This window comes from Neovison vison, chromosome 5 (assembly GCF_020171115.1).
Source record: "Neovison vison isolate M4711 chromosome 5, ASM_NN_V1, whole genome shotgun sequence".
In the NCBI taxonomy this organism is placed as follows: Eukaryota; Metazoa; Chordata; class Mammalia; order Carnivora; family Mustelidae; genus Neogale; species Neogale vison.
This window is the reverse complement of record NC_058095.1, coordinates 82,079,564-82,100,064: the sequence shown is the minus strand read 5'-3', so window position 1 is coordinate 82,100,064 and position 20,501 is coordinate 82,079,564. Positions and strand designations below refer to the sequence as shown.

Genomic DNA, 20,501 nt, shown 5'->3' with positions numbered 1-20,501 from the left:
ATCATTGGAGCAGTGGTATACCTTGTATACTCCCTCTGTTATAAATTTAAGAAGAGTTGTTGATTTTTCAGTTTGTTGAGCTTTTTACTTGTTAGAATGATGTGGCAACTTTCAAGCTCCTTACAAATGCAACCAGAACCCAGAACACCAGTCTCTGAAATTGTTTATTTATGATAATTCAACTTCTAAATTTAGTAATAAGGAATATCAGTAAGTTATTTATTTTTTCCCAATGTAATGAAATTAACCTATCACTATATAGTTGGGTTGGTTTGGCAATCACCATTTTAAAAAATGAAACAGATGACCTAAAGGCATCTGAAGTTGGGCTTTCTCTCTTTTCTTTTGGATTAGTGTGGCCAATGAATGAAAAGGGAGAGATCACAACTAACACAAAGGAAGTAGAAACAATCATCAGAAGTTATTATCAACAGGTATATGCCAATAACCTAAGCAACCTAGATGAAATGGATGCATTCCTGGAAAACTATAAACTCCCAAAATAGAACCAGGAAGAAATTGACAACCTGAATAGACCGATATCTAGTAGCGAGATTGAAGCAGTGATCAAAAACCTCCCAAAAAACAAGAGCCCAGGACCTGACGGATTCCCTGGGGAATTCTACCAAACTTTCAAAGAAGAAATAACACCTATTCTCCTGAAGCTGTTTCAAAAAAATCGAAGCAGAAGGAAAACTTCCAGACTCTTTCTATGAAGCCAGCATTACCCTGATCCCCAAACCAGGTAAAGACCCTACCAGAAAGAAGAATTTCAGACCAATATCACTGATGAATATGGATGCTAAGATTCTCAACAAGATCCGAGCAAACAGGATCCAACAGTACATTGAAAAGATTATCCACCATGACCAGGTGGGATTCATTCCTGGGCTACAAGGATGGCTCAACATTCGCAAATCAATCAATGTGATACAACAAATTAACATGAGAAGGGAGAAGGACCACATGGTCCTCTAAATCGATGCAGAAAAATCACTTGACAAAATCCAGCATCCGTTCCTGATTAAAATGCTTCAAAGTATAGGGAGAGAGGGAACATTCCTGAACTTCATCGAATCTATCTATGAAAGACCCACAGCAAATATCATCCTCAATGGGAAAAAGCTTGTGTCCTTCCCGTTGAGATCAGGAACACGACAAGGATGCCCACTCTTACCACTCTTGTTCAACATAGTATTAGAAGTCCTAGCAACAGCAATCAGACAACAGAGAGAAATAAAAGGTATCCAAATTGGTAATGAAGAAGTCAAACTCTCTCTCTTTGCAGATGACATGATTCTTTATATGGAAAACCCCAAAGACTCCACCCCCAAACTACTAGAACTCATACAGCAATTCAGCAACGTGGCAGGATACAAAGTCAATGTGCAGAAATCAGTGGCTTTCTTATACACTAACAATGAAAATACAGAAAGGGAAATTAGAGAATCGATTCCATTTACTATAGCACCAAGAACCATAAGATACCTGGGAATAAACCTAACCAAAGAGGTAAAGGATCTGTACTCAAGGAACTACAGAACACTCATGAAAGAAGTTGAAGAAGACACAAAAAGATGGAAGACCATTCCATGCTCTTGGATCGGAAGAATAAACATTGTTTTCTATACTGCCTACAGCAATCTATACTTTTAATGCCATTCCAATCAAAATTCCACTGGTATTCTTCAAAGAGTGGGAGCAAATAATCCTAAAATTTGTATGGAATCAGAAGAGACCCCAAATTGCTAAGGAAATGTTGAAAAACAAAAATAAAACTGGGGGCATCACGTTACCTGATTTCAAGCTTTACTACAAAGCTATGATCACCAAGACAGCATGGTACTGGCATAAAAACAGACACATAGACCAGTGGAACAGAGTAAAGAGCCCAGATATGGACCCTCAACTCTATGGGCAAATAACCTTCAACAAAACAGGAAAAAATATACAGTGGAAAAAAGACAGTCTCTTCAATAAATGGTGCTGGGAAAACTGGGCAGCTAAATGTAGAAGAATGAAACTTGACCATTCTCTTACACTGTACACAAAGATAAACTTAAAATGGATAAAAGACCTCAACGTGAGACAGGAATCCATCAGAATCCTAGAGGAGAACATAGGCAGTAATCTCTTCGATATCAGCCACAGCAACTTCTTTCAAGATATGTCTCCAAAGGCAAAGGAAACAAAAGCGAAAAGAAACTTTTGGGACTTCATCAAAATCAAAAGCTTCTGCACACTCAGCATAATCTCTTCCAGTCCAGTCCATGTTGCTACAAAAGTTGGAGATTATGCTGAGTGAAATAAGTCAAGCAGAGAGAGTCAATTATCATATGGTTTCACTTATTTGTGGAGCATAACAAATAGCATGGAGGACAAGGGGCGTTAGAGAGGAGTAGGGAATTTGGGTAAATTGGAAGGGGAGGTGAACCATGAGAGACTATGGACTGAAAAACAATCTGAGGGGTTTGAAGTGGTGGGGGCGTGGGAGGTTGGGGTACCAGGTGGTGGGTATTATAGAGGGCACGGCTTGCATGGAGCACTGGGTGTGGTGAAAAAATAATGAATAATGTTTTTCTGAAAATAAATAAATTGAAAAAAATAAATTAAAAAAAAAGTTTCTGCACAGCCAAGGAAACAGTCAAGAAAACAAAGAGGCAACCCACGGAATGGGAGAAGATATTTTCAAATGACACTACAGACAAAAGGTTGATATCCAGGATCCATAATGAACTCCTCAAACTCAACACACACAAAACAGACAATCATATCAAAAAATGGGCAGAAGATATGAACAGACACTTCTCCAATCAAGACATACAAGACAGACACATGAAAAAATGTTCATCATCACTAGCCATCAGGGAGATTCAAATTAAAACCACATTGAGATATCACCTTACACAGTTAGAATGGCCAAAATTAGCAAGACAGGAAACATGTGTTGGAGGGGATGTGGAGAAAAGGGAACCTTCTTACACTGTTGGTGAGAATGCAAGTTGGTGTAGCCTCTTTGGAGAACAGTGTGGAGATTCCTCAAGAAATTAAAAATAGAACTTCCCTATGACTCTGCAATTGCACTCCTGGGTATTTACCCCAAAGATACAGATGTAGTGAAAAGAAGGGCCATCTGTACCCCAATGTTTATAGCAGCAATGGCCACGCCACGGTCGCCAAACTGTGGAAAGAACCAAGATTCCCTTCAACGGATGAATGGATAAGGAAGATGTGGTCCATATACACTATGGAATATTATGCTTCCATCAGAAAGAACGAATACCCAACTTTTGTAGCAACATGGACGGGACTTGAAGAGATTATGTTGAGTGAAACAAGTCAAGCAGAGAGAGTCAATTATCATATGGTTTCACTTATTTGTGGAGCATAAGAAATAGCATGGAGGACATGGGTGGGGAGTTAGAGAGGAGAAGGGAGTTGGGGTAAATTGGAAGGGGAGGTGAACCATGAGATACTATGGACTCTGAAAAACAATCTGAGGGTTTTGAAGGGGTGGGGGGGTGGGAGGTCGGGGTACCAGGTGGTGGGTATTATAGAGAGCACGGATTGCATGGACCACTGGGTGTGGTGCAAAAATAATGAATACTGGGTGCCTGGGTGGCTCAGGGTGTTAAGCCGCTGCCTTCGGCTCAGGTCATGATCTCAGGGTCCTGGGATCGAGTCCCACATCGGGCTCTCTGCTCAGCGGGGGGGCCTGCTTCCCTTCCTCTTTGCCTGTCTGCTTCTCTGCCTACTTGTGATCTCTGTCTGTCAAATAAGTAAATAAAATCTTTAAAAAAAATAATCAATACTGTTATCCTGAAAATTTAAAAAAAAAGTATCTGAAGTACATCACAGGTAATTAGGGTGAATACATTTTAAGGCAATATATTTTTTAAGATTTTATTTTAAGTAATCTCTACACCCAACATGGGGCTCAAACTCACGAACCTGAGATCAAGAGTTGCATGTTCCACTGACTGAGCCAGCTGCCTCTAATGTACTATTTCTTAATGCATCATAGAATAAATTTTGAAAGATTATCATGTTAAGGAATGGAAAATTTATTGTATATACTTGAAATGTAAAATGACCTTAGGGAAAAAAGTACTGATTAAAATATCAAAGTACTTTTAGGGACACTTGGGTGGCTCAGTTGGTTAAGTTTCTGCCTTTGGCTCAGGTCACAATCCTAGGGTCTGGAGATCAAGTCCTGCATTGGGCTGCTTGCTCAAAGGGGGAGTCTGCTTCTCCCTCTGCCTGACAAACAAAAATTTAAAAAATCTTAAAAAAATATTAACAGGTCAGGAAATGACAGATGCTGGCGAGGATGCGGAGAAAGGGGAACCCTCCTACACTGTTGGTGGGAATGCAAGCTGGTGCAACCTCTCTGGAAAACAACTTGGAGGTTCCTCAAAATGTTGAAAATAGAACTACCCTATAACCCAGCAATTGCACTACTGGGTATTTACCCTAAAAATATCAAACTACTTTTAAAAAAATTTTTAAAACAGAGATGTTAGTGTGAGAAAAAATAAGGTTCACCATTATCTTATTTACTTGGATCCCCTATATGGAAAGTTCATGAATTATGATAACTTAATAAAAATTGGATTTTAGTTTACTTTTATATTAAAAAGAGGTTACTTGAAAAATTCAAATGTATGTGAAATGGGACTCATTTGCATATAGATACATGAATCTTTATCCTTATGCCTAAATACTGAAAATTTGAAACCATTTTACTTTTATTAAAATCAGTTAAATCTTATAATCCAGCAGAAGCAGCATGTCACTTAGATTGGAAATTTAGCAATCTGATGCATGGATATGAATTCCAGCATCAATACCCACTGATATGGTGACCCTGGGCATGCCACTGAATCTAAATGTTAATTTTCTAATTGGTAAATTGGGAATTACCGACTTCTGTGATAGTTGGAAGAAAATCATAAAAATATGAACGCACACATGTGCAAGAAGCTTAACAACCTAACATGCTATGTAATTGTTAGGTGTCATCACCAAATAGATAATAAAAGTCTTGTTCAAGTAGAAACAAAGCACTCTTCTTAATTTTTCCTCCTCTCGTAAAACAGAGTCTCAAGTGCTAAATGTCTTATGAAGTACTTTATCAATTTCATTGCTTTACTTAATTCACTGTAAATGGAGGTATTTTCATGTATATTTTTATATACAGAGTTTAAAAAAACAATTATTTCTGATGATTTTGCATGAAACTCAAGTAAGTACTATCTCACTATTCTGGAAAGGTAAATTAACTGTTATTGTGAAAGGGTTAACTAGCTGAGCTGTAAACAAATTTACTAAGGAATTACACAACATATTGAAAAACATGTTGTTTTACTTCATACTATATGTACAAATAGGGCTGCCAATTACAAATAAGTGGTACCATTAAAGTACCAGAGGCCAGGTCCCTACTTGAAAATGGCTTTTGGTTGTTCAAGTTAATAAATACTAATAATAAAAAGAAACTTGAAGATAAAAATTCTTTATTTTTGAAAACATTACATTTTTTAAAAGATTTAACTTATCTGAGAGAGAGAGAGCCAACATGGGGTGGGGGTGCAAGGGGCAGAGGGAAAAGGAGAAGCAGACTCCCTATTGAACAAGGAGCCCGATGCTGGTCCTTGGGATCATGACCTAAACGGAAGGCAGATGCTTAACCGACTCATCCACCCAGGGCATCCCCAAAATTCTTATTTATTTATATATATATTTATTTATTTATAAATAAGCTCTGTACCAATGTGGGGCTCAAATCTACAACAACAAGATTAAGAGTTGTACACACTACTGAGCCAGAGAGGTGCCCCCAAAATAAAAATTCTTGTTATAAATAAGTGTGTAATGTATCTGATTGGACTTCCTACAAAACTGATCTCATTAATACAGGTTTTAATCAAACTTTCATATATTAAGTTTTCATGTATTAAGACCACTTAACATTACAGCATTAACTTTAAATTAGTCACAAGAGTATCAGACTCACCTTGATTGTGCCGCCAACAACTTCCATTACCTTGCCTCGATACCACATAGTATCTGATCCTCTTACTGCACAGGCTTCTCCCTTTTTCCAGAAATAAGGCTCCAAAAGACCAAGGCATTTTAAATTATTTTGAATTTCATTCATCATTTTTATTAGCTCGAGTTCTGAAGAAATTATTAAAAATAGAAAGCATTTAGGAAGAATTTACTACCATTTTCAATATGAAATCATCAATAACCTTTAATAATTTCACCACCTTGACAACAGCATAAGGAATCAATAGAGTTTTAATAAAGATTAATTCAGTCAGGGCACCTGGCTGGCTCAATCAGTTAAGCATGTGACTCTGAGTTTAAGCTCAGGTCATGGTCTCATGGATCCTGAGATTGATCCCTGCCATTATCAGCATGGAATCTCCCTGAGATTCTCTCTCTACAGCTTTGCCCCTCCCGCCATGTGCGTGCATGTGCCTTCTCTCTCCCTCCCTAAAATAAATAAATCTTTTAAAAAAATCTGATTCATTCATAGCTTTTATATGTTTCAAAACATACTACTAACATGTAAATAACTATTCTGTTCTCTGGTTATGAATGCAAGCATTATTTTGGGAGTAAAGCATCATTTAAAGCTCTAAACACATACTAGGAACATATAAAGGAACTACCACTTTAAGATAAGTCATTTTGCCATTATACCTAAGTAAAATAGAACACAAGTCAGGTGTTAGTTGATACTTAGATACAGCATAATGCTGGGATATAAAATTAAAATTCGGATGTTGCTACTCACTGCTAATTGGATCATCAATTCCATACTAAATACATAACCCCATATAGCACTGAAAGCAAAGTGTGGGGTCAATTCCCATAAGAGTTCTACCACTTTAGTTGTGTGATTTTGGGGTTGTTCCTTTACCTCCATAAGCTTCAGTTTATTCTATAAACTTGGTATAATAGAACTTATCTCCATTATCAATACTGTGCAGGATTAAATGTAAAACATCCAGAACACTTCCTGAAACATAGTAATCAACCAGTTTTAGCTATGACTATATAAAAGTTTAAGAAAAGTTTCTGGATTAAGAACTACTGCTGAAAGTCTCAAACACCGTTCTCTTCTGGTATAGCCAATTGCACAGATTTATTTATTTTTGAGTTAAAAAACAGTATTTAGGAGGTCAACAAATGAAACAAAAATTTCAACAAATTTACAGCCACCTATCCATAGGTGGACTTACTATGGATTTCATGGAACTTTAAGACCCATGAGTGTTAGAGTTATTGTCAGTTATAAAGTATTCTGGACACACCTAGGTTGTGGTAAGTAAATACTTGTACATAAATCTCAGGAAATCTTTGAATATTCTCAAAGGGCCCCCAAACTCCAGGCATCCACTGTGATTTCTGTCCTCATTCTGAATGAATATAAACTTCTGTATCTTTTTTCTTAGAGAGCCTCCAAACTTGTGTAAGTGCCAGGTCTTACAAATCTGGAACCACCCCCATGCTTAACTTAGGTCCAGTGTCTATTCCCAAGTGTTTCAATAAATGATTTTTATGTGGAAAGCACTTTGTTTGAGTTATTTCATTTAACCTCACAACAAACCTGTGAAAATGAGGTTAAATCTTGCCCAAGGTATTTCAGCTTATAACTTACTAGAGAATTGGAGCTGTTAGTTACTCCTTGTCCTGATTAATTCCACATAACATAAAATATATTACCTGACAATTTAGGTACTACAAATATAGTTCCATCATCGCCAATACAGCTGACAATTGCCTCAAATACTTTCATGTTAGGAATAGCTGGTGGTCTGTAGCATCCAGTGGTTCTTGGTTCTGGAATTTTCTGCTGAAATTCAGATACCCTGTACTCACTAATAACATCAGCAGCTTTTTTGTCAGGTTCAAAGTTAATCTTAATACACTTAGTAACCATTGAGTCTTCTTGTTCCAAGGGGATTTCCAGAGACTTCTCAGATGATGAATAGCTGTTATTTAATTTTGTAGTTCTGTAACATCCAAAAAAATATTATATCTAAACATGAGCAAATAAAAACATTCCGTGGAAAGCAATATAAAAAGAGTCCTTCAGATATACTGGGAATTTATTTATTTATTTATTTTTATATACTGGGAATTTAAAGACTTTATTTGCTCTAGTCTAGGATACATTAGTCTAATTTGTTACATAAAATGAGCATAATTTAGGTAATAATAAAAATTATTTTAAACTGTAAGTGAGCCTGATGAGAAAAAAATTAATAAATTGCACTTAAATGTTTTAAATTACTAAATAATATTTACATGTTACTCTGTCTTAAAATTTCGTATTAAGTATATCACCAGTATTATACAATTAACTAGATGTTAAAGGTAAATACAACAACTTTAGGTTGATTCTATCTCTCTCTTTTTTTAAAGATTTAATATTATTTGAGAGAGAGAGAGAGATCACAAGTAGGCAGAAAGGCAGGCTAAGAGAGAGGGAGAAGCAGGCTCCCTGCCAAGCAGAGAGCCTGATGCTCTGCTCGATCCCAAGACCCTGAGATCATGATCTGAGCTGAAGGCAGAGGCTTAACCCACTGAGCCATCCAGGCATCCCCTTCAGGTTGATTCTAATGTAGTCCACAGACAGAACATGCACATGTTCTATCAAAATAATACAAATATAAGTCCTTTAAAAAATAATACAGTACTAGGGAGAGAATGGCAATATGCTATATTCATTCATAATTTTCTTTTTACTTCCTATCATTCCCTTCCAGTTTAAAAAAAAAGTTATGTCTACTATTTAAAAAATCCTAGGAGATAGGATTTTGTATTCTTCTTGTATTTTCTTTCAAAAGGAGATAAACATTTATGAAATAGCCACATAATATTTCAATTAAGATCGTTCCCACTTGGTCCCTAGCCTTGAGACAGCTAGTAGTTTAGGGGATACCGCAGTGGCAGATGTTAGCAGTATTAACTTGCCTAGTATTTTTCACATTAACATTTATCAAGGAACTGTTTTAGCCTAAAGCCAGTGAACCCGAAAAGAGACTCATGCAGGACATCAATACACAGAGCCTTGCCGTATACCAATACATAGCTAGTTAAGTCAGCATCTACCATGCCTAGGCAACTACTTTATGTCCCATTTTATTTTGGGTTTCTTATTCTCCTTCCCTTCCATCAGGATTAGAGTCCTAGTCCATATAAGGTAATATATAGTAATGTAAGATTAAAAAAAAGAAATCTGGCCATGTATGGTATGAAGTGGCTACTTGGAACATGTGTTTGCAATTCCAATATACCTTACGTCCAGAAGGAAAGAAAGAAGAAGAAGAAGCTAGGGCTATAGCAATATCTTAATCCTTGGCCCCTTGGACAAATGGTACCTTAAACCACAAAGTTAGTACCTGAAAAGACTTTAAATGTAAATATTCAATTACATTTGTGCTATCCATTTCTGTTTCACATAAACACATTTTGGTATATACCTACCACAATTTCCAAAATAAAGCTTAAAGATTTATGTCTAAGCAAATGGTGTCAGAGGGTCAGATCTGGTAACAGCTATGTAATTCTCTTTTCCTCTGGTTTAGAGTATAAATGCCGAAGCAAAAGGCAAAATATAAAAGCAAGGGCACCTGGGTGGCTCAATGGGTTAAGCCTCTGCCTTTGGCTCAGGTCATGATCTCAGGGTCCTGGGATTGAGCCTCGCATCGGGCTCTCTGCTCAGCAGGGAGCCTGCTTCCACCTCTCTGCCCACTTGTGATCTCTCTTTCTCCATCAAATAAATAAATAAAATCTTAAAAAAAAATATATATATATATATATATACATATATATATAAAAGCAAAAATATCAGTAGGGATTTAAATATATAAGAACTAATGGGCCTGAATACAGAAATTAGTGATCTTGAATGAATTTATTTCTGAACTATCTCCTAAAGGTTAGTTTATAAATCATTAAGAGCATGCAAGATGAAATTCAGGCTTGAAAGCACACAGATATGAAGATGTACATAGGCAAATAAGAAGCCTTCATTATAAACTGATGTTAAAAAAACAAGTCTATACCTCCTTTCTCTCAAAGCCAAACCCTTTTTAATCAAATATTTAGAAACATCGACACGCTCTCCTTTTTCATCTCTGCAGAAAATTTTCACAGGTAATGGCCATGTTGTATTGTTTTCCTGCAGTGATTTAAGAGCAGAGTAAATATGAAACACTAAAAGGAAAACTTCAACAACATACTTCTTACAGGCATTTCCTCCACATTTATCCAAGCCAGAAAAATAAATTTCCAGTCAAGTAAAGTTATTTTGATATTTTGTCAGAGAGAAAAAACATGGGAGAGAGTCAAGGGGGACAGACAGTTGGTTTGTGAAATATGTCAGGAAGGCCTCCCTGCCAAGGAGTAACTTACCTAAGGGTGGGTGTGTGTAAGGGGAGCCCAACTAAAAACATTTTCAGCCCACAGTGGGCTAGGGAAGGATCAGTTACAAATTTCTCTATTCTCCTAAACTCTTGGAAAATTACAGAACTGAAATGTATTCTCCCAGGTGTGTCTTGTGTGTGTGTATGAATAGAAAGAAACTGCAAAACCTATATTCTGCTTTGAATGGAATTATGAAAATAGAAAAGGTATACATAGAAAAAGTAACATGGACAAATTACTTATTCAAGAAAATTCTAATCATTAATGCAATGAAAAGTATAAAATTAAAAAAAAGAAATAATATGTCTAGGTGTTCTGAAAAATATTATTCTCTTCTCAAACCCTTATTCCTATAAACACATTTTTTTAATGACATGCAATCAATATGATATCACTAGAAGCCTAACTTCTCAGTTTGTAAAGAATAGTAGAAGGCTTCCACAACGCACTCTAGCATACATACATTGTTTTTTTTTCATACATTCTGCTTTTTAATATGCAAATTATCGATTCAAGATTATTACTTTGGAAATGTTTTGATTAACTCATACAATCATTATGGGGCATCCATTATCAAACAGGTGTTATAACAAAATAAGACGAAAAAAGAGGGCTGCCAAAAAAATCCAAATAATTTGCTGTTATCTTCTCAACAACGAAATCTAGAAAACATCAATGAAATAGTCAATACACGTCTATTATAATTGCTTACCCCACTACACACCTGCAAGATTATAGTTGCTACAGCTCCAGTTAGATACAATGAAAGACAGTCACAAGCTGTAGCTGTCCATTTGTCACTCCCACCAGTTGGTCTAAAACAACAACAAAAGACAACTTGTTTTGTAATAAAGAGCATAACATATAGAAATATAAAAAAGCCCACTATATGTATATATTCATATATATGTATGAAAAAACTACATACATAGTGAGAAATCAATTTAACTTTGTGTTAACATGTCTTTATGCTGTTTTCACAATTTTCTGCCCTATTTTCATATCCTTTTGTTCATTCCTCTATTCTACTTAATGGGCCATATCATACGCTAACACATGTATAACTGCTATATGCAGTTATATATACACGCAGCTATGCTAAGAACACTTAAAAAGGTACATTTTAAGTATTTTTTAACATATTATATACATTTTATACATGCTGACTAGATTATAAATTCAGAGAGCAGGGATAATGTATTATGTGTTATGTCTACCATCAGATCTCTAATGCCTAGGATAGTGCCTGGCCCACAGGAGGAACTTCAAAATTATTTAACATAAATTTAAAAAGAACAGTCCCTTTGCAATAATGATTTCACTGCACATTTTGGAATTTTTCTGGAATTTAAATCTAATATGAATTGCCATCCATGAACAGCAGACTCATTAATTATAGAAAATGTATTTTTTAATATTCATAGTAAAAATGCTCAGTAAATATGGACAGATCAACGAAAAGCAGAGTATTCAGCTTCATATTCTATTTTAGTTTACAGAATTGAAACTGAGCAACTTTCTAACCATCAGAACCACCTCCAAAGAATAAGAACTAATACCACTAAAGAGATTACAAGTATCATAAATGCAGGCTCTGAAGGCTCTTTTACACATGGTTTCTAGATCTGGAGTTTCACTGCAGCTGACCCATTGAGTAAATAACCAATCTGGTCAATCTTCTCATGTGTAAACAGTTTATATGAATAAGCTAACAAAATCAACTGTGCATGTAGTCTGACCAAGTAGGATTTAGTAAATGTGCTACATTATTTATTAAGAAGCCCTGTGTTCTTATGAGTTAAGCTTAAATTGTCAGTGACTCCTAAATTGTTTTTATTATGATGATGGTATTCAGATAAAAATCAGTGTCAATATTAGGATTTTCCTATGATCTGTTATGAATTAATGTTTTATAAATATTAACTTTAAAATATATTTTAAAAAAGATTTTATTTATTTATTTGTCTCAGAGAGAGAGAGCTAGAGCACAATCACGGGGAGTAGTAGGCAAAGGGAGAAGTAGACCCCCACTGAGCAGGGAACCCAATGTGGGACTTGATCCCAGGAGCCTGAGATCATGACCTGAGCCAAAGGCAGACATCTAACCAACTGAGCCACCCAGATGTCCCTAACTTTTCTAAATGTCTGAAAGGACTTACATCATTTAAAAAATACCATTGATCTGTATTCATAAAGCTGTACATTTCAGTTGGGAAAAATGAAAATGGAAATGGATAGTGGTAAAGGTTACACAATATTCTTAATGTATTTAATACCACTAAAATATACACTAAAAATGACAAATTGTATGTTATATGTATTTTCCTAAAATTAGAGATTTCTCAGAGAGGCAGTAAAAACAGTGATTAGAGCTCCAATTTTTTTCTTTTTTTTTTAAAGATTTTATTTATTTATTTGACAGAGAAAGAGAGATCACAAGTAGGCAGAGAGTCAGGCGGAGAGAGAGAGAAGCAGGCTCCCCACTGAGCAAAGAGCCCGACGCGGGGCTCAATCCCAGGACACCAAGATCATGACCTGAGCCGAAGGCAGCGGCTTAATCCACTGAGCCACCCAGGCACCCCTATCAGCCACAGCAACTTCTTTCAAGATACGTCTCCAAAGGCAAAGGAAACAAAAGCGAAAATAAACTTCTGGAACTTCATCAAAATCAAAAGCTTCTGCACAGCAAACAGTCAACAAAACAAAGAGGCAACCCACGGAATGGGAGAAGATATTTGCAAATGACAGTACAGACAAAAGGTTGATATCCAGGATCTATAATGAACTCCTCAAACTCAACCCACACGAAACAGACAAACACATCAAAAAATAGAGCTCCAATTTTCAATTCAGACCTCGTTTATAATCCTAGCTCAAAAGTTAATAGATGCATTACTCTGGATAATTACTTAACCTATTGAAGACTCAATTTCTTTACCAATAAATAACACCTTATCTATAGTTTTAAGGTTTATTATGAAGATTAACTAAAGTAATGTCAATAAGGTAATTAGTACAAGGCCCGGAAGTAGTTAAGGTTAACTATTACCAGACTCTTGAAATAATGGTACTCCATCGGAGTTCAAAAGCTATTATCTAAGGTGTGTACAGGAACACATTCTCTACATTATTGGATACAATTAAAGGACTGATAGAATTCTGTTCAATTGTTCTGACTGAACCATTCCAGGTAGAAGTGAAAACTAGGTTAAGATTTTTATAGTATGTCAGCCTGAGATTTCCATTCCAGGGCAATAAATTCTTTCAACTGATTGTTCTATCAGTAGATATGGTCCCACAGTCACTATTAGTAATTATGAACAGTGGGAGAGGTACCTGTAAAATTAGAGAAATGTTCTGTACAAACAGGTGGATTATGGTAACTCCTAATATAAGTTCTTCAAGGACATTAAATAAATGGTTTACCAGCAATTAGAACAGAAAGGGGTCATTAGAACAAGGTATACTACTGGGGAGATCAATTTTAATGTCATGTAAGGAAATAAAGTGGCTGAACATGCCTCATAAAGAAACAACTTCCTTGGGCGCCTGGTGGCTCAGTTGGTTAAGCGACTGCCTTCAGCTCAGGTCATGATCCTGCAGTCCAGGGATTGAGTCCCACATCAGGCACCCTGCTCAGCAGGGAGCCTGCTTCTCCCTCCCCCTCTGCCTGCCTCTCTGCCTAGTCATGATCTCTTTCTCTGTCAAATAAATAAATAAAATCTTAATTAAAAAAAAAAAAAGAAACAGCCTCCTTTGAGAGGGATGCTTAATTTAGCACTGAAGTCAGATTTTGAATGTTCATTTATTAGGGGTGGTATACAAAGAACTACTGTCATGATGCCTCTAATATCTTTGAGTTCCAAGTCTAAGAGTCTATAAATTCTTCTATTTTTATAAAGTATAATTAACATACAATGTTATATTAGTTTCAATTGTACAACATATTGATTCAATAATTCCATACATTACTCAGTGTTCACCAGGGTACAAAAAATTAGATTTCCATGATTTCTCAATGAAAAAAGGTCCCCTAGAAGCAGGAAATTGTCACTTTTGTATTTTTCAAACAGAAATCCGATTATAATAAAAACTCATACTGAGTCTCCTAAGATCTATTATGAACAATTATACATCAACAAATGGGACAAATGGATAAGTTCTTAAAAACACAGAAACTTCTAAGACATAACCAGGAAAAACAGATAATCTGAACAGACCAAATGGTAGTAATGAAAGTGAAGCAATAATAGTAATAATAATGATTAAACAAAACCTCCCAACAAACAAAAGTCCAGGACCAGATGGTCTCACAGGTGAATTATACCAAACATTTAAGGAAAAGATAATACTTATCCTTGAACTATTTTAAAAGTTAAAAAGGAAGGAATGTTTCCAAACTCATTCTACAAGGCCAGAATTACCCTGGTACAATGGGGTATCACACCTCACACATCTTTATGCATTCATCTGTTGGTTGACAGTGAGCTTGCTTTCACATCTTGGCTATTGTAAATAATGCTGAAATGAACACAGGGATGTATATGTCTTTTTGAACCAGTGTTTCTGTTTTTTGTTTCGTTTTGTTTTGTTTTTGATAAATACCTAGAGGTGGAACTGCTGGACCATATAGTGGTTTTATTTTAAATTTCTGAGGGACCTCTTTAGTGTTTTCCACAGGGACTGCACCACTTTATATTCCAACCAACAGTGCACTAGGTTTCCCTTTTTCCTACATCCTCACCAACATTTGTTATTTCTTGTCTTTTTGAGAAGAGGTATTGTAACATGTGTGAGGTGATATCCTACTGTAGTCTGCCCATCTGTAGGTCTTTTTAGAAAAAATGAACTAAATGAGATGTGAAGCATAAAAAATCCTAAAAGAGAACACAGGCAGTAATTTCTCTGACATTGGCCATAGCAACATTTTTCTAGGTACACCTCGTGAGGCAAGAGAAACAAAAGCAAAAATAAACTACTGGGAATTACATCAAAATGAAAAGCTTTTGTGTGGCAAAGAAAACAACCAGCAAAACAAAAAGACAATCTACTGAATGGGAGAAGGTATTTGCAAATGATATAGCCAATAAAGGGTTAGCATCCAAAATACATAAAGAACGTATACAACTCAACACCCAAAAAACAAATAATCCAGTTAAAAGTGGGCAGAAGACATGAAAGATATTTCTCCAAAGAAGACATCCAGATGGTCAACAGACATGAAGAGATGGGAAGCATTACTAATCATCAGAGAAATTTAAATCAAAAGCACAATGAGATATCACCTCACACCTGTCAGAATGGTTATAATAAAAAACACAAGCACTTTTGATGAGCACCAGGTGTTGAAATCACCAATTTGTACACCTGAAACTAATATTACACTGTTAACTACCTAAAACTTGGAAAAAAAATTTAAAAATAAATGCACAAATAACATATAAACCCCCCCGTAAGAATAGCATGTTGGTGAGAATGTGGAGAAAAAGGAACTTTTGTGCATGGTTGGTGGGAATGCAAACGTGGGAATGCAAACTGGCACAGCTACTGTGGAAAACAGTATGGAGGCTCCTTAATAAATTAAAAATAGAACTACCATAAGATGCAATAATTCCACTATTAGGTATTTACTTGAAGAATCCCAAAAACACTAATTCAAAAAGATATATGCACCCCTATGTTTATGGCAACATTATTTACAATAGCCAAAACATGAAAATAACCCAAATATCCACTGACAGCTGAATGGATGAAGATTTGGCATACACATACTATGGAATATTACTAAGCCATAAAAAAAGAATGAGATCTTGCCACCTGTAACAACAAGGGTAGACCTAGATGATATTATGCTAAGTGAAATAAGTCAGACAGAGAAAGACATACATCATATGATTTCATTTATATGTGGAGTCTAAACAACAAATGGATAAACAAACAGACTCAGATACAGAGAACAAACTGGTAGCTGCCAGAGGGGAGGGGTGAGGGGAAATGTATGAAATAGGTGAAGGGGATGAAGAGGTATAATTCTCCAATTATAAAATAAATAAGACAGAGACTGTAACAACTTTGTATGGTAACAAATGGTACCAATAACAAATGACTTATTGTGGTGACCATTTTGTAATGTATATAAATATCAAATCACTATATGGTACACCTGAAATGAATATTGTATTGTATAACAATTACGCTTCAATAAAAGTCTGTTTAAACAAACCTAACCACAGCACATTAATTCTTAATATCAACCATTCAGATAGTGTTTATGTTTTTGTGAGGTTTCAAATCATTATTTTGAATTTTTTCCCTACGATTTTCTGTTAAAGAAATGGAGTCATTTGTTCTATGTTTCCATGCCTGGATTTAGCTGATGGCATTCCCATGGTGTTTAATATGTTCCTCTGTCCCTTGAGTTTCCTTTAAAATCATAGTTAGGTATGCAGTATTGATCAGATTCAGGTTTCTACTTTTTCAGCAATAGTATTTATAGTCTATGCTATGTATTTCCATCAAGAAGCACATAATGCCCAATTCTCATTTTGTTATGTTAACAGCCACTGACAATCATTGCCTAGACTCCTTGTTAGGGTTGTAAAATGATACAATTCTAGTGAAATCATTCTTCTTTTGTTATTTGGAATACTTAAAAAGAACAACTTCCCCTTGCCAACTATTTGATTATACTGAGGTACAGATAGTATAGGAAAAGCAAGACAAATTTTCATTTTCCTTATTCACCTGTTTTGGAATAGTGAGATCGTTCCCTAGAATCCTGTGATGATAACCAATAAGATTTCTTAAGATTTTTTAAGTCACTTTATGAACTTAGGGATTTACAATATGTCAATTGCTTTACTGCATTACAATTATCCTACTAATGCTAAAGTCCCTTATTTGGTCAATGGAAGTTTATTCAGATAGGCTACTGAGTCTTTTTGTCATAACCTCAATTTTTTTATAGCTTTGTTTTTTGCTATGACAAGATATTCTAGGTTCATACTGTATGAAATTTTCTGTCCAAGATCTGGAATCAGACAGTGTTCCAAAGAGCTCTAATTTCTTTTATTGGGAAATGGGACTTGGAGACCACAATTTACAAACCAGCACAGGCCATTGCTACTAGGTCCTTCAGATATGTATTTTTGATAATTAAAATATCAAATGAGTTTCTAGATATAATTCTGATTCAAAATCAGAAGTAAAAGGTAAATTAACCTTAATCTTAACATCTTTATCATGTATCAACCATACCAGCTCTCAATATTACGTACATAATTGTAATTTTGACTTATCCCACAATACACACAGAGTAGTTTCAGTAACACTACAACCAACTTTGGGATGAATGAAAAAAACAGTTGATTTTTTGAGGGGAGAAGTGGTTTTTTTTGTCCTTAGGATATATTCTGGTAGGGATGTACAGACAGCATTTTATGTTTTAAAGTCATTTGAAAAAAGGGCTCCTAGTTGGCTCAGCCAGTTAAGAGTACAACTCTCAATTTCAGCTGATGTCATGATCTCAGGGTTGTGAAATGTTGGTGTGTCAAGCTCTGTGCTGGGTGTGGAACCTGCCTGAGAACTTCTCTCTGTCCCTCTTCCCTGCCGCAATCCCCTTTCCCCAACCCCTCCCTTAAAAAAAAGTCATTTGAAGAACTTTCTCTGACACTAGAATTACATTTTCCTTACTGGTTTTACTAATATGTGTTTATATGAAATATTTTATGAAATATTTAACATATATAATATTTATATAAAATATTAACATAGTTCCCATGTTAAATCAATACTATTAACAACTTTCCCCCAGTATCTTATTGGAAATCCTCACTCCTAGTTAATAAGGCAAAAGGCAAACTTATTCAACTTTCCATGAATACTTTACTTTGTATCTCCCTACATTATTTTTGAAACTGTGCCATATCTACTTTCCATTCTATGCTGCTTCCCTAACAATGACCATTTTAGTCTCTCTTCTTTAGGTAAAAATAAATGTAACACTCACCACCAGTTCTTATGTCAAACTCTCTCGCTTACTGTTGATTAAATAAAGTTTGTTCTCTTATAGATTCCTCAGGAGTGGTTCCTAGTTTGTCTGTAATCTTTATACCTAAAGGTCAGTTTGGGTGAATATAAAACCCATACCTTGCCATTTTCTTTTAGTATTTAAAAAATGTTTCTCCAGTGGAATGCCATCTGACATTAAGGTTTGATCTTCTTCCTCTTATAAATGAATAATTTTACTAATCTGAGTGTCAGATTTCCTGAATTGATTTTCCAAGACATACAGGGTGCTCTTTTATACATAGTTCTAAGTAATCTTTTATTTTGGGAACACTTTCTTGAATCGTAGTTTTTAGTATTTATTTTGTTCTATTTCTTTTTTTTTTTTTAGGTTTCTTTTTCCTCCCAATTTATTTATTTTCAGAAAAACAGTACTCATTATTTTTTCACCACACCCAGTGCTCCATGCAAGCTGTGCCCTCTATATACCCACCACCTGGTACCCCAACCTCCCACCCCCCGCCACTTCAAACCCCTCAGATTGTTTTTCAGAGTCCATAGTCTCTCATGGTTCATCTCCCCTTCCAATTTACCCAAATTCCCTACTACTCTCTAACGCCCCTTGTCCTCCATGCTATTGGTTATGCTCCACAAATGAGTGAAACCATATGATAATTGACTCTCTCTGCTTGACTGATTTCACTCAGCATAATCTCTTCCAGTCCCATCCATGTTGCTACAAAAGTTGGATATTCGTCCTTTCTGATGGAGGCATAATACTCCATAGTGTATATGGACCACATCTTCCTTATCCATTCATCCGTTGAAGGGCATCTTGGTTCTTTCCATAGTTTGGCGACTGTGGCCATTGCTGCTATAAACATTGGGGTACAGATGGCCCTTCTTTTCACGACATCTGTATCTTTGGGGTAAATACCCAGGAGTGCAATTGCAGGGTCATAGGGAAGCTCTATTTTTAATTTCTTGAGGAATCTCCACACTGTTCTCCAAAGAGGCTGCACCAACTTGCATTCCCACCAACAGTGGAAGAGGGTTCCCCTTTCTCCACATCCTCTCCAACACATGTTGTTTCCTGTTTTGTTAATTTTGGCCATTCTAACTGGTGTAAGGTGATATCTCAATGTGGTTTTAATTTGAATCTCCCTGAGGGCTAATGATGATGAGCATTTTTTCATGTGTCTGATAGCCATTTGTATGTCTTGATTGGAGAAGTGTCTGTTCATATCTTCTGCCCATTTTTTGATGTGTTTGTCTGTTTCTTGTGGGTTGAGTTTGAGGAGTTCATTATAGATCCTGGATATCAACCTTTTGTCTGTACTGTCATTTGCAAATATCTTCTCCCATTCCGTGGGATGCCTCTTTGTTTTTTTGACTGTTTCCTTTGCTGTGCAGAAGCTTTTGATTTTGATGAAGTCAAAAGCTTCTGTTCTATTTCTTTTAATTTTCTTCTTTGAAATTCCTATTACACATATGTTGAGGCTTTTTAAAATTTTAGAGATCTTTTGTTTTAAATCTTTTGGATTTTTGTTCTTTTTAATTTTAAAACTTTGTCCTCCTTTCTATTTCTTTATTTGACAGAGAGAGAGAGCGCACGTGTGCACAAGGAGAGGGAGGGGCAGGCAGAGGGAAAAGGAGAAGCAGGCTTCCTGCTGAGCAGGGAGCCTGGCTTGGGGTTCCATCCCAGGACCTTGGGATCATGACCTGAGCAGAAGGTAGATGTTTAACCAGCGGAACCACCCAGGTACCCCTCTATCTTCTATTTCTCTTAATGCATTATCTATTGTGTATTTGCTTTTGTGCTTTTTTCTAGTTTAGTCTGTATTTCTGATATGATTTTTAGATTTTATTTCTCTTTTTTGAGTGTTGTCATTTCTCATTTCAAATTTACTTCTTCTGTAATCAATCTTATTTCTGAGTTTTTATAATTTTGTTTTATGTTGTTCTTCAGTGTCTATAATTTTCTAAATTTTTAAGCTCATTTTGAAATTTACAGTTTTATTATTTTGTGAGCATGCCTTTTTGGTGGG

General features: G+C 35.7%; 1 protein-coding gene across 3 annotated transcripts in view; it reads right to left on the bottom strand.

The window, feature by feature from the left end:
* RNF17 (ring finger protein 17) overlaps positions 1-20,501 on the bottom strand; it is a 181,277-nt gene that overhangs the window by 50,561 nt on the left and 110,215 nt on the right. For 2 of the 3 annotated variants that reach the window (XM_044249365.1, XM_044249364.1), the window contains exons 23-26: positions 11,171-11,261; positions 10,086-10,201; positions 7,738-8,027; positions 6,017-6,180 (exon numbers count right to left, since the gene is read on the bottom strand). In XM_044249365.1, coding sequence (XP_044105300.1) covers positions 6,017-6,180; positions 7,738-8,027; positions 10,086-10,201; positions 11,171-11,261 — 661 coding nt within the window. Of the gene's footprint in view, positions 1-6,016; positions 6,181-7,737; positions 8,028-10,085; positions 10,202-11,158; positions 11,262-20,501 lie in introns of all 3 variants that reach the window. The other variant, XM_044249366.1, reaches the window with a different exon arrangement.